Raw genomic sequence first — 15,718 nt, 5'->3', positions numbered from 1 at the left:
TAGGCATTCATTTTGCACAGAGGTAACACAACATTAATTTTGTGGAATAAGTTCTTTCCTGCATTATTTTCCTTATGAAACATTTGCTTTATTGCTTCATACAAATTAGTTATAAAGTTCTTTTATTTTTATTTATTTTTTATTTTTTAATTTACTTATTTTTATTAAACATATATATATATATATATATATTGTTCTAGTGTTTGAAACCTATCGTGTAGGCGCTCGTCTTGCTCATCATTGAGAGAACTTTGAACATTTTAGAGTTTTTTTTTTTTTTTTTTTTTGAACTATTTGCTTGATTAATAAATCGCAAATTAGTGTTTTTAAAATTGAACTATTTGAATCCTATCATGATGATATCCATTTTACTCAAAATCAAAATAGTTTAAGCAACAGAAGTTAGTTCGGTTCCTTTTTTTTTTTTACAGTTCTCTCCCCCCCCCCCTTGCTTAATTCGTCATTATTGTTGTTGTCGTATGTAATTCACTATACTAATTTCCTCAAATTAGGTTCTTCTTATTTTATTTATTTATTTATTGCTATTATTATTATTATTATTCCCTATCAAGTTGGTTTTTGAACTCTTCTGCTCTAATAGACCTTTTGGTTCTTCTAAGTGTTATTGCCTATTACCTCTGTATTTCCGTATAGCTGTGTGTTTTTTTTTTTTTTTTTTTTTTAACCACCATTTTTGCCCAACTGGACATTTTCGCAAATTCATTGGTTCTGTTCACAGTTACTATGAAAAGACGTAGTGCCCTGTTTAATTCAGTTGCCAGATTGACTAATTGTACTGAGCCAGAGGGACGCATCTAAGTTGTTGTGTTTATTATTTTTAAGAGTTTTTGTCATTGTTTTTATTTCAATATTAGCCTCTATATTTTATAACACTCTCATCAAATTTTGTCAAAAGTTTTGCATTCAAGATATTTTTCGTTTTCTTTAATAATTAATAGTTACAATGCTCTAATTACATTGTTGGTCTTCGTCCCATTCATCTGTCGTATCATATATGTTCCTTGTCGCTCTATATACACTCTTGGGGAAACAGAGTTTTCTTATTTCAACCTGTGTTATAATCGAATTTTTCTGCCTTTTTACCTGCATGTGCCTTACAATATGATTTAACATTAGCAAATTATAAAGCCACTCACATGGCTCAAAGGGTCTCTCGGTGCTCGCTCCTCCCAACATGGTTATTAAAAAAATTGAATCTGTGCCACAGACTCTTGGAACCCCAAGCAAGGGCCACTCTCCTCCTTCATCCCAGACTAGTTCTAGGGGTAGCTCACCAGGCAATAACTTCATCCAGCCAGAGTCAGAAGGGACGCCTATTGGCTCACTAAAGGAGTTCTTCAACTCAAAAACATGCCCTAAATTGAATTACATCTCCCAGGAGACTTCTACTGAGGAAATCCTACAGTTCCTTAGAGAGTTGGCGATAGGCCGAGACCGTAACAATCGCTTCATCCTTAAAAAGGAGCTCAAAAAAGCTGCTTGCAGCCTTAGATCTCCTTCAGGCACAGATTGGCTGCTGGCCCACCTCGGAATAAACTCGGAATTCGAAGTTGCGGCTCATCCTAAATCTTCAACACAGACAGATATTTCGATTAACCCAGATTCGTCGGGATTCCCACTGGGGAATTTTCCGCCACTGGGAGGAAGAAGTTTAGAAGCCCCAGTACCAGCCCTTGAAAGAGCAAACCTTCAGACAATTCTCCCCGCCCCAACTGGGCTACATGTCACCCCCTCGTCGCACATCTTAACTGCATTACCACAGCTCCCTCCCTCGTCCTACGCTCAGGTAACTCGACAGCAACCCCAAGAGGAAACACTTCTGATATACCCGTCACAAAGTTCTAACATTTCCCAGTCCTCTGAGCTGCAGCTTATGCTTCGGAGGTCCTTCGTTCCTGAACACCACAGCACACGAGTCTGTCGTGTGAGATTCGTGGGCAAGGGGAGCCTAGCAGTAGACCTATGCTCACTGAGGGACCTGCACCTTCTTAAAGGCAAACTAGAGTCACATGATACCCTGGCAAACAATATCTCCCTGCGTATTCCAGCAAAAAAAAATCCCAGGGTGGTTATCCATGGCCTATCACCGGACACAGATGAGCAGGATTTAGTCTCCACACTTGCTGCTCAATATAATTTTGACTCTAAAGATATACAATTAGTTTTTAAACTCTCGGGGAGGGAGGGAAATGAAAATTGGGTTCTTGAAACCACCCCTGAGGTTTTTAATGTATTAATGAGTGGCCCAAAATATACGTACCTATGGCTGGTACATACATTCTTCGAATTTCTAGGAATCAGGCGATGTTATAAGTGCCAAGCTTTCGGCCACACGGCTTCGAAATGCAGAGCCATGAATCACCATTGTGGATTTTGTGCAGAGTCCCATGTGGGTAATCAATGCAACCCAGAGTACCCATGCTGCACAAATTGCTATCACTTTAATGAGAGGAATAAAACAAATTATGCAACAGACCTTCCAGCTTACTCATCGGATTGCCCAGCATACAAAAGGGCTGCACAACTAGTTCGCAAAACTATAAACTATGGCTAGAGATTCGCAAAATATTCCGCATTCTTCTTTATTATCCTCTTCCCTCCTCTCTCATTCCCTCCCTTCACTAGACCTTAACTCTTTTTCAGGTTCCCTTTCACCCACATATTGCACTAGCACAAGCCTGAAACTTAAACTTCTGCAAATTAACTTGCAACGTGCAAACGCACCCACATCTAAATTGGTGCAGTTCACCAACAACGAGGGCATCCTTGCAATCATGGCCCAAGAACCTTACAAAGACAAAGAAAAGACAAAAATAGTTGGTATTCCGTCTTCTTGGGGGTCAATACTCTCGCGCAGTGGCAGGGCGGCATTAATTTTACTGACAGGACAACTTACGCCCTTTGCGTGCTTTGTCTCCTACGACTTTGTTGCAGCCAAGATCACACTAGAAAAGGACTTTTGATTTTTTGATTCTAATTTCAGCCTATAGCTCCGCCTTTGAACCTCTCCAAGAACTCACCCAAGAGCTCCATGACTTCTTATCAGCCACCACCCCTCTTCCAGTCATAATATCAGGTGACTTTAATGCCCACTCCCGCTCGTGGGGCTATCAACATAACGAAGCAAGGGGTGAACACCGCCTGGACTTTGCCGCAACTCACAACGTGGATATTTTGAACAATAGAAGTTCTCCCCCCCACGTTCGAGACGCCGCACTCTCGGGGCTGGCCTGACCTTACTTTTGGAAGAAATTTCGCCTTCCCTGTTGCATGGTCAGTAAGCGAAGAGTTGTCCTTAAGTGACCACAAGTATATCCTCCTGGAAATAGATGTTTCTTTTTCGAAATCCCGTTTCATAAGATACAAAACGGCATATAACACAGCTCAATTCCGTAAAATCCTCAGAAATCAAATTCCTCCCTTTTACAAGAGTCTTTCAACGATACGCGATGCAGGCACATTAAATGTCTTTCTCTCTGGCCTTCTTCAAACCATACAGGGATGCGCCAATGCTTCCTTTAAAAAGAAACACTTTGGACAATCCACCCCATCCTCTTGGTGGCACGAGGGGTTAACACTCCTTAAAAAGCAAGCCAATGCAGCTAGGAAACGTATGCAGAGATGTTCAGACGAAACTCAACTACAAAACTACAAAATTGTTTTCAAAAAAATAATTGCTAAGTACAAGAAATTGATAAACACTAAGTTTATCCTAAGTACGATGTTATTATTTAATTATATGTATCTCATCATTTACAAACTAAAGCTATTTAATTGTAAACTTACTATGCATGTTCGCGTTGTAATATCCTTTTCGCTTTGACAAGCGATTCTTCCCGCATACTTCAACTTCAGATGAAAACATAAACAATGAGTGAATCTGTTTTCGCTTCCCGGCGAATTGAAGGTCAGATGACGTTACTTGTTCTCAGGCATTCTAGAAGCTTTTTGCACACGTCTTTTCCGCACGTGTCGAACTTGAGATGACGCGTTATGCTAATTGGGAAAGCAGTATTCATACGCTCGTGTGATATGACTCTTTCTCTTTTTCACTTCTCGCATCTACGATAGATGTTTTAGTTTGCCAACTTGCAGTTTGCAGTTGGGGTTTTCCGCTCTTGGCTTTTCAGCCATCGAGATAGCCATTCACAATTTTTGGAATGGATTAATAGGAAGTTAGTTTTCTGATCGGTAGTTAGATGTGATCTAATAGATTCTACTAGAACTCGCCGAACTTAGTGTTCGTGATGCATTATTGAAATGTTAGTATTAGAGATCTATGAATAGAGATCATGAAAACCTCTTCAATGGAATATTCGGTAATACTTAATAGAATTAGTAAATAGATATAATAGGTCTACAAAGTTCATGATTATACTTTAATTTTGCGTATGGCTTTGAGTTATTGATTCTTCAAGTTACTTTATTGTTTTCTCATTTTATCTTTTACAATTGTTAATTGTTTAATAAATCGTTGATATTTTAAAGAATGACTTTTCGTCACTTAATATAAGATTCTTCATGCATCAGAAGATAAATTTCTATTTAATAGTTCGACTACTCCAATCGCGTATTACACTTTGCTAATTTAATAGCTTTGAATTATCATTATTCTTTGCAAAACTTGGTCTATTTTCTTTCTTGCTTTATGCTGGAGAATTATAGCCCATCAGAAATAGATCAGAATTTCTAAGCGCCAAGCCTGGCAGGAGTTTTGCTCACGAAGTGCAACTGCATTTGGTAAACCTTACAAGACATCCTTTGGCAAGAATTTCACCTCCTCCTTTCTGCAGGAACACCTTCCATCGCTTAGAACAGAGCGAGAGTTCCTTGGAGCCCTACTAGAGCACTTTTACCCAGTTTCTCCTTCATCAAACACTACTCTTCCACTCCAAGGTCATTCTATAACAGAAGATTCCGCGCACCACCTCATTCCTTTCACGGAAAGCGAAGTCAACTTAGCGGTCAAGCTAATACCAAAAAGGAAAGCCCCTGGGAGGGACAGCTTGGACGCTATCATATGGACAACCTTCCATGCCTGCTTCCCAAAATTTCTTTTCAAACTCTTTAATATATGTCTAGAACTAGGCCATTTCCCCACTCTCTTCAAAGAAGGTTCCCTAATACTTTTCCTCAAAGAGGGGAAAGATCCTACTAACTTTGCTTCCTACCGCCCCATAATTCTTTTGCCGACTATTTCAAAAATACTCGAGAAACTTATGCTATTTAGGCTGCAAAGCCATTTAGCCCTTAACAGCCTTCATCATCCGGACCAATATGGGTTCGTCCCACGACGCTCAACGGAACATGCTCTAGCAAATTTCCACTCCAATATCCAACATGGCATTCACACTGGGGTAGTAATGGTTGCGATCTCGGTCGATATAGTTTCGGCCTTCGACAACCTGCCCTGGGAAAAAATCCTACATTACTTGGGCAGGACAAATGTTGATCCAAATATCGTCAAACTCTATTCCAGCTTTCTTTCCAACAGATCCATCTTTATTTCCACATCCAATTCATCTCTTAAGACTTCGCAGTCTAAAGGTTGCCCACAGCGGTCCAGAGCTGTGGAATTTGGTAGCAGCCTCGCTGCTATCAACTCCATGGCCAGAACACACAAGAGTTCAAGCATTCGCGGACGACTTCATACTCCTGGTTTACACCAGAACTACGGAGACTCTCCAAGCAAACGCTCGTGAATCTCTGGCTATCTTTCTTTCTTGGCTCATACAGCATCAACTGGAGGCATCAGAAACAAAGACCTTGGCGCTAGTCTTTCGTGTACCCAGAAACCTTGTTAGGCAACCCTCATTTCTCTTCGGTTCCACTTTTATCCGAAAGACAAAAACCCTAAAATATTTAGGCGTAGTTTTCTCGGAATTCCTTACCTGGAATGCACATATTGATTATGTAAAAAACAAAATGCAATACAAACATAGCTGCCTACAGAGAGTAGCTGGGGCAAACTGGGGCTTACGAGTCGCACACAGGCGTCTCATATACAGGCAAGTTATAGAAACCGCGGTGCTATACGCTGTGGGCTTGTGGGGAAAGTGCCTCAATCAACGTCTTGTGAAGAAGCTCCTTTCCATTCAACGCAGAGCATTACTTACTATAACAGGAGCATACAACACGTGCTCCCATGCAGCTCTGCACATTCTCGCAGGGGTCCCCCCTATTGACTTGACCATCAGAGAGAAGGTATGGCTTGGTCAGTTGGTATAGAAGGCAAACAAATTCTCCTTGATGGTACGCCCTTCTTGCCATCTGACCTGGAAAAGATATCCCCCAAAAGGTATCTGCCCTCCAGTCAGCAGATTTCCCAACATCATGTAAGTATTGACAAAGAAACCCCCTTTCCTCTCTATCATCGAATATACACAGATGGCTCTCGCACCCCACAGGGTACATCGGCAGCCTATGTGTATTACAAAGGTAACAGAATATGCCATACATGGAGCACAAGACTTCATAAGGATAACAGCATATTCCAGGCAGAATTATTTGCCCTTGAAAAAGCTGTTGAATACTCCCAGACAATCTCAGCGGAGTTCTTCCAGATCCTTTCAGACAGCCGGTCCGCTTTACAGACTCTGTGGAACCCTTTTCAGAGGAATATCATTGCATCCAATATTCAAAAGCTCCTCCTTGCCAATAAGTCCGTCCACTTACACTGGGTGAAGGGACACTCCTACAAAGTCGGCAATGATCAGGCTGATCGTTTAGCCTGGGAGGCAGCGGATGATATCAACTTCTCAAACACAACATCCCTTCCTCTTCCCAAATCAACGCTACTTTCCTACTTACGTAGACAGCTGCTAGAGAACTGGCAGTACCGCTGGACAAATGGAGATACAGGCCGCAAAGTATTTGAATTTTTCCCGTCAGTCCATCTAACTCCACGAGTAAAGGACCGATTTGAAACAGTTTTCCTCTCGGGACATGGTCCCTTTCCCTCTTACCTACACCGGTTCTCACTTGCTGACGCATCGGCTTGCTCATGTGGAGAGATAGGCACACCAGAGCATTTCCTATTCGATTGTCCACTAACAACCTCCCACCATATAAGGAAAAATCCTCTCAAAACTGACAGCCAAAACATCCTCACAGCCTTATCTCATCTTCATTCCCGTTCACTAATGAATTCTCTTTTTCTCCTTCTCTCGAAAGAGGGATACCTGTTTCAAGGAACGTAGTTTTTATTTATCTTTCTTTTCTTTATTCTTATTTTATTTTTTTAATTATTTTTTTTTCCAAGCATTTATTTATTCATTTATTTATTTTTTCATATATTTATTATTTCATATAATATTCAGTTCTTCACGTTAACATTATTTATTAACGTATATAATTAACGTTTTAATTATCACGCATATAATTTTTCATACATATCTACTTCTCTAAGGAATTGTCATCTTATTGTTCTGTTGTTTCCCAGCTGTATTGATATACTAGTGTAACCATGAATAATTGTTCTGTATCTGTATTCTATAATTTGTTACTTGAACGTTGTGAAATTGTGCAATTTTTCATCTGCATGAATACAAGAAACTTGCATCTGTTTGTAATTTGAATTATGTACCTCCTCCATGTAACATGTTGCATTATTAATGTAAAACATCCCTCTGGCTTAAAAGCAAGTAAATATTGTAACAAAACTTTGTAATCACACCTGGCATAAACACAGCTATGTTCTCGGTTTCAGACTATCGGCAAAAGCGCGTCTTTTCCTATGATGTCGAGTCGGGGTTTTTTTAGTTATAATAGTAGTTCAGCTCATTACATTTTGCTTTATATTTGAATTTCCAAAAACATGTGTGCAATGAATAGGTCAGATGGTTGCAATCTTATTTTCCCAAAACAGTAATTTAGACAATTTTTTTTTTTTTTTTTGAAATTATTGCTGAGTCATGAAAAGTTACAAGCAAGTCGTGGATTTGAAAATTCTAAATCTATCAGATACCCTGTGCATGCTGGTAGGGTATAACTTAATTGAACTACTTCCTAAAGTAATAAGGCTGTTATTTGTATGCAAGGAATGTAGAAATTAGCCAATATTTTTTGCTTCATCAAATTAATACCCAATAGCTTATGTTTTGCCATTTTAAGCTAAGGTATATACATATTTTTTTTAAACTGCAGTGTGTTACCTAAGTCTATCTTGTTTAACCAAGAGAACTACAATAAAAACTATGGTCAGTCATCAGAAAAATTATTTATGTTATTATCTATAGCCGATGTGTTTGTAAAACTTTGACTTAGTACTTGGATGTATTTTCGATAAATACGTTTTGTTTTTAATTTTAAGTATCATTTTTAAAAAATCCCTTCATAAAGTCAATTCTTAGTATTTCTTTATAATTGTTCTTTCTCATAGGAAAATGCCTATTAAAGAATTTTACTTGAATCAAGTGCTAGAAGATCTCGGGCTAGGTCAAGAAGAGGTAAGTTAGTATTTGTTACGATTACAATGTAGTGGGAATGTAATATCATTTTTTTTTATTTACAACAGTTGTATTGTTGTTTTATTTATAACAGTTGTATTTTTATTTAGAACAGTTATCTTACATATAATACTATTTCTGAAACCAGGACACATATGAATGACAATGATAAATAGTTCAATTATTTGTGTAAAAATATTTAAATTCTGAACGTGTTTTGATTTATTTAGTCAGAAAAACAGCTTAAAAAATGTGTGTGTGTGTGTGTGTATATATATATATATATATATATATATATATATATATATATTAATATAAGAAATAGATATTCGTTTAAAAATTAATTCCCAATTTCTTTTATTACTCTAAAAATATTTTATGAGATTTGTTGTTGTTGTTTTTTGTAGTGTTTACAAAGCTATAATATATACTTTGTAAATTTGAGGGAGGATTGAACTGGCGTTTCAATATCTTACTGAATTTTATTAATTCATTTTTACATGCCTTATTGACAGATAAATTAAGATATTTGCGTTTTATTTGGCTGAAATTCAGTGCTGTGACATAAGTTAGTTTTCTGTTCCTTAACATGAACTGTTTTCTCCATTATTAGTTCATCGACCTGTGCATTCTTCTTGGCTGTGATTATTGTGAAAGTATTAAAGGAGTTGGCCCAAAGAAAGCCTTTGAACTTGTCAAAGCACATAAAAAACTTGAAACCATTATCGAAAAGCTTGATAAAGTAAGTTGAACTTATAAATGCAGTTTTTTTTATTTATCAGTTTTTAATTAATCAGTCTAACTTTCTAAACTGGAGCAATTTCACCCTAGAGATATAAAGTTCCTGATGGGTGGATGTATAAAGAAGCAAGAGAATTGTTCAAGGCCCCTGAAGTTGCTGAATGTGAAAAAATAGAGGTAACAGATTTTCTTAACATTCTGCTCAAAAGTGTATATGCTTTAAATTGTCTTTCTTTTCTTGTTCCCCCCCCCCCCCCCCATGTACTAATTTGTTTCATTTTTCATTGTGGTAGATTTTAAAAAATATAATTGGTAACATTTCTTAACAAGGGTTCTGCAAAGCAAACCATGGTTCAGGGTGCTGAAAAAAATAGTTAAGCTCAAATAAAGACAATGTATTAAAAAGAAAGTTAGTTTAACAGACATGTTTTTAATCCACATACAAACAAAAACATATTTCTGCTCAATAGCATCCAAGCTAAAGCAGTTCCTTTTTTATGGATTTTATTAAATATAATCGAAATTTTTACTTTGGTCGTCTTATTTTTCTTACTTGACTTAAGTGTATTGATGTATAATCCTACCTATATTAGTGGTTCTGCTCATTGAAATATTTTTCAACTATTAATATCTTTGACTTCCTTAATTCTATCTTCAATATTTCTACTAAATAAAGAAGGATATAGAAAATGTTAGCAAAATTGTAACTCAGTAATATTTTATTTCACATTGGAAAATAATAATTACTTAAAATTCTAACATCATAACAAATTGTTGGGTCATTCCACGTCAATTCAACCAAGCCATGACACCCACCGACCCAGATTTTGATGAAACTTGTTGAGATTAGTCCTATAATGTAGAAAAGTATCCACATCAATTTTTTCTTCTCCATTTGCTTTAGTTTTCATTTTACAGCCAGTGAAAATTTTGAATTTTTCGTATTTTCCAAACTATGACGATTCTGCTCATTGATTGAAAATAATTTGCATTTCATTTATTTTTTAGCCAGTTTTTATGAAAATTTACAGTAATATTGATGAAAGTATGAGGATTCCAGAAAAAAATATTAAAAAATTCTAAGTAATATTTTAAAAGTAGAAAAAAAATTATTTTTAGAATTTTTTTTCTAAAAGTATGAAATACGTTAAAGTCAATATCAACCAAAGGGAATATGATAATCAAAAAAATTCTTTTTTCCTGATGATCTTAGATGTGTGTTCTGCCATTAAAAGAAATAAAATTAATGGCTTTTTCAGTTCTTTATATTTTTAGCTTAAAAATATATCTGCTTCATTGGTTTTATTATTATTTTTTTTAATTTTATTTATTTATTTATTTTCCCACACTACTATCAAAAAATGAATGTATTTAAAAATATAAATATCTCAATAATTTGCACATGAAATACCCTTAATTTTTATTTTAATCACAAAAATGCTTTTTTTACAAATTTCATTACATAGTACACTAGTGCAGCCAGAAATACCTTCTGGGTGGGTTTTTGAACCAAAAATACCTACTGGAAGGGGTTTTTGGACCAAAAATACCTTCTGAAAGGGCTTTTTGATTAACAATACCTTCTGAAGGTGATTTCTTGATTAAAAATATCTTCTGAAAGGGGATTTTTTCATCAAAACAGTCCTTTCATATGCAGAAATTAGAATACACATATATGTTAAAACCAATGCCTTTGGGAGAATCTTAAAAGTGTGTTCTGCCATTTAAAAAAATAAAATTAATGGCTATTCCATTTCTTTTTATGTATGTATATATTTAAAACAAAATATTTTCGAAAAATTTTCGTTACCCAATTTGTTTACATAGCTGTATTATTTGCTAGAATAAAGAGCCTACAAACACAATTTTTTATGTATTATTTTATTAAACATTCAGCATCTATCAAATCAGCTTTTTATTCCTATTATTTACAAGATATTTTTTATTTACTTTTTCTCTGAAATATTGATTTCACTTAAATGTTTTTCCAACTTCTTTATGTAGTATGATGATTAATATTTTATTACCTTTTGCAGAAATTCAAACTTTTTCAGAAATATTTTGTGATGCAGACAAATAGTTTGAATTCTTGTTCTGATTCAGTTCGTAGCTTTAGGAAAATTTGTTCATCTTCTGACAAATCATTAACATTTTCTATAACTTGTGTGCTCCGTGACTAAATTTGACAATGAGTTAATATCAACTCTCCCACACTACACTTATGTTCCATTTTTCTTACTAAAACAGGTAAACATAAGCAGCTCTAAGCACACAGAACATCTAAATGCAACTTACTGCAATAGTTGTGGAATTAAAGTATCTCAAAGTTTGACTCGAATATCTGACAGTTTCAGTCTTACTTTATATTCAGCATTTAATTTGCATCTCTGTGTGTGGGAAAATCCTTTTGCTCCTTGAAACATTGATCAAAAGGGGATATCAAATTTTAAAAAAAAAGTTTTTTTCTGAGTCAACAGTATATTTATTTGTAACATTGAATCAGAGGGCAATTAAGGAATTGTTCTAGAAAATACCCTTTAGAAACTCTCAGTTTAACAATATGATCCTTTTTCTTGCAATAAAACTAGAACAGTCTTTAAATTTATAACTTCTTGTACAGGATTATGAGTCTAGCTATTTGCAGGGTTCGTACGGGTCATGGAAATCCTGGAAAGTAATGGAAAAAAAATAAAGAAATTTCAAACCTGGAAAAGTCATGGAAAATTGAAATTTTCATTGAAAGTCATGGAAATTTATTTCAAGTCATGGAAAAATGTCCTGGACAAAAAGAAAGGAACAGTAGCTAAAGGAGCATTAGAAATCTTGAGTGATTTAACACTGTAGCGCATAAAAGCTATTAAAAGTGGAAAACTGAACGATCCCAAACTCATATCTGAATTTTAAAATCTCATTGTATCCACTTCTGTCGCAGCCGCTTGCCTTTTTGTGAGATGTGATTTTTCTGCTTGGACATCACTGATTTCGAATAAATTGTTATTTTCAACACTTCTTATGTTTCATATTCTGTAGTAGGGAACTCGCACGTTCTTGGTTTTGCCACGCCCAGTCAAAAAAGGCAATTTAATTGCATCCGAGTTAGGTTCCATCACTTTTAAGAACTTTATTATTAAATTTATCAGAGTTGATCTTAATTTATTGAAGATTTTAGAAAATAAAGAACTTTAGTCAGGCGATAGAATACAGAAAAAGAGGAATTCTAATACTCGAAAAGAATAGTGCCCAACATACGGCCCGCAAAACTAATCTATGCAACCCACTGCTACGCTCAATGTCAGGAATCTAACTTGTTCTGGAATTTCTGAACCTATTAATTTATATGCATTTGAAAATGTGCAAATAAGTAAATAAAACTAGTATACTTTTAAATGAGAAGATTTAAAAAACCATTCAGTAATGAATCAAAAAAGATCTGGTTTAGAAACTTAAGGAACTAAACTATGCGGCTTTATTTTAAAGAACCAAAATACTGTCAAGTTACGTGGATGATTAAATGTTCTGTTGACACTAAAAGGCAACTTTTGAAGCAAATTTATTGAAACTTAGTGATGACTCACTCATTCAACCTTTGTCGCATTCAATATCATTCTGCCTGTTTATAAAAAAAAAAGTTATATATTTAAGCATCATCATATTCGTTTCACTGTATTTTTACGTTCCTTAAATTTATATGATGAAGACAAATAAGAATAGTTTAGTTTTTTAATTGTGCACTTATATTTTTTTCATTACAAGTAAGTGCTTCAATGAGGCTGTGGCATTCATGTAGACGTTTTGTTAATGCTCATTTCCAAAAATTAGTAAGTTTGAGATTAAATAGTGCTATTCTCTTCGTGTAACAAGGTCATGAAAACTTTCGTTGAAGTCATGAAAAAGTCTTGGAAAAGTCATGGAATTCTTTTATCCAAATAGAGTATGAACCCTGTATTTGGTAGGAATATATGGCGCATAATTATCATTTGACTGCAATTTCGAGTTTGAGTGCTTAAGAATTTTCTTTTGTTTTTGAAAAACAATAGAACTGCTTTAATAATCAGATATTTAAAAAAAGGGTATTTTTTTATCAACAAACATACAGTACAACCTCGATATCTCAATTCTCTCCGGATGGGAAAAAAATTCGAAATATTGAGTTTTTGAGTTATCAAGGTTCTAAAAAAATTACACTAGAAACTCTCACAATTACACGCACGTACGTTATATGCATTTATATATGTACTATGAGACCACTTTGAATTACAATCAATAAAGTAGTCTTCAATATTTGACTAGATTTGAAATTTTATAATTGTCGAAAGTGCACAGGAAGAGATTTTGAAATAAACAACAATTTCAACTTGGTTTTTCACCTAAAAATTTAAAATTTCTTATCTTCAACTAGTAGCTCCCCACATTCAAAAAGTTTTCAGCAGCCATTTTGTAGGAGTTAAAAAAGCAGAATGATGAAAATGAAGAACGCAGTTTCTGTTTTCACTTGAAAACCGACTGACGAAAAATCGACCCCCCTTCCTCAAAGTGGACAACATGTTCAAGAGAAATGCACAAAGATTCTAAACTCTGAGGAAAACACAGCACCTCTTTCATACCAACACTCCCCTATTATCTTGCTTCAATCCCCTAATCACAAAGTTTTCAAGAAGAGGCATGAAAACTAGTCCCTGGAACTGGTTTAACTACAAAAATTGCCAAAGAAAAACAAATGAAACATTTCTTCTGTGCAAAAATGTCGACATATCAAGGGTTTCGAGAAATAAATTTCGAGATAACTAAGGAAAATACATAGGAATTTTTATAGAAAATACAGGGGAAAAATGTTTTTTCAAGACATCAAGGGTTTCGAGATAAGGAGGTTCGACTGTACTTGTATCGACTGTTCGACTGCCCACTTATTAAGAGAAACTCCATCTGAACAAATTTCATGAACTCCTTTTTTGCATACACTACAAAGCAAGTTGCATAGTTTATTCCTGCGATTTTTTTTTTTAACTGTGTAATTCACACTGTAGCAAGTTTCACTCCGAAAATTTTTCTTAAGTAAGAATATTTGTTCCCATCCCTGCTGTATTTTTGGGTTGCCAATCATTCCTTCTCCTTTCCATCACTAAAAGCTCATAGGAAATTGTTGCTAACAAACACGGTAACTCCTTGTCCCACTTTAGTAGTGAAGCAGGCGTTCGCATATGCTCTTTGTACTGTTTCCATTAAGTTTAATCGAATTTTCCGATCAAAAGCTTCTGAGAAAACGAAAGTATTTATGTGCTTTCAACTTTATATATCCTGTATCCATAAGTGTAACTTCTCCAGCTATCTATGGAACTTGGCCTTGCAAGAGACAAATGAATAAATGATGAGTAAACAGCACATGAATTATAAACTTCTGCCATTACAATACTATTTTTGAGAACCCCCTTTCTACCCCTCAGCCCTCACGAAGCCCTAGGGATTCCCAAACAACTGGTTGGGAAACCTGTAGATGACGAAGGACTTGTGTTTCACTTTTGCAGTAGGAGAACGTTTCACAGGCTGGAAGAAAGATGAGAAGAGAGCACTTTTAAATAGGCTACTATGTAAGTGGCGCAGCGAGGGGGGGGGGGGGGGGTTGAACACCCACCCCCAAGGCATTGGTTTTAACATACATGTGTATTCTAATACAATAATTTATGCATATGAAAGGACTGTTTTGATGAAAAAATCCCTTTTCAGAAGATATTTTTGATCAAGAAATCCCCTTCAGAAAGTATTGTTGATCAAAAAACCCCTCCAGAAGGTATTACTGATCCAAAAACCCTTCCAATAGGGATTTGTGGTCCAAAAACCCTATCCAGAAGGTATTTCTGGCTGCACTAGTGTACTATGTAATGAAATTTGTAAAAAAAATAGCATTTTTGTGATAATAGTGTGGGAAAATAAATAAATAAAATTGGAAAAAAAAAACAATGAAGCAGATATATTTTTTAACTAAAACTATAAAGAACTAAAAAAGCCATTAATTTTATTTTTTTTCAATGGCAGAACAGACATCTAAGATTATCAGGAAAAAAGAATTTTTTTGATTATCATATTCCCTTTGGTTGATATTGACTTTAACGTATTTCATACTTTTAGAAAAAAAAATTATGAAAATAATTTTTTTCTACTTTTAAAATATTACTTAGAATTTTTTTATATTTTTTTCTGGAATCCTCATACTTTCATTAATATTACTGTAAATTTTCATAAAAATTGGCTGAAAAATAAATGAAATATAAATTATTTTCAATCAACGAGCAGAATCGTCATAGTTTGGAAAATACTAAACATTCAAAATTTCGACTGGCTGTAAAATGAAAACTAAACCAGATTGAGAAGAAAAAATTGATTGGGATACTTTTCTACATTAAAGGACTAAAAACTCACCAAGTTTTATCAAAATCCGTGTCGGTGGGTCTCAAAATGCCATTTTTTTTTGGTTGAATTGACATGGAATGACCCTATTACAGTCGGACCCCGAT

At 35.0% G+C, this 15,718-nt stretch overlaps 1 protein-coding gene across 1 annotated transcript in view; it reads left to right on the top strand.

Annotated features, from left to right (window-relative positions):
• LOC129225277 (flap endonuclease 1-like) overlaps nucleotides 1-15,718 on the top strand; it is a 55,713-nt gene that overhangs the window by 30,769 nt on the left and 9,226 nt on the right. The window contains exons 7-9 of the mRNA XM_054859863.1: nucleotides 8,402-8,468; nucleotides 9,082-9,210; nucleotides 9,300-9,386. Coding sequence (XP_054715838.1) covers nucleotides 8,402-8,468; nucleotides 9,082-9,210; nucleotides 9,300-9,386 — 283 coding nt within the window. The remainder of the gene's footprint in view (nucleotides 1-8,401; nucleotides 8,469-9,081; nucleotides 9,211-9,299; nucleotides 9,387-15,718) is intronic.

Source organism: Uloborus diversus, chromosome 6, assembly GCF_026930045.1.
Source record: "Uloborus diversus isolate 005 chromosome 6, Udiv.v.3.1, whole genome shotgun sequence".
Lineage (NCBI taxonomy): Eukaryota > Metazoa > Arthropoda > Arachnida > Araneae > Uloboridae > Uloborus > Uloborus diversus.
Note: the sequence above shows the minus strand (reverse complement) of the source record. Positions and strands in the feature narration are given on the sequence as shown.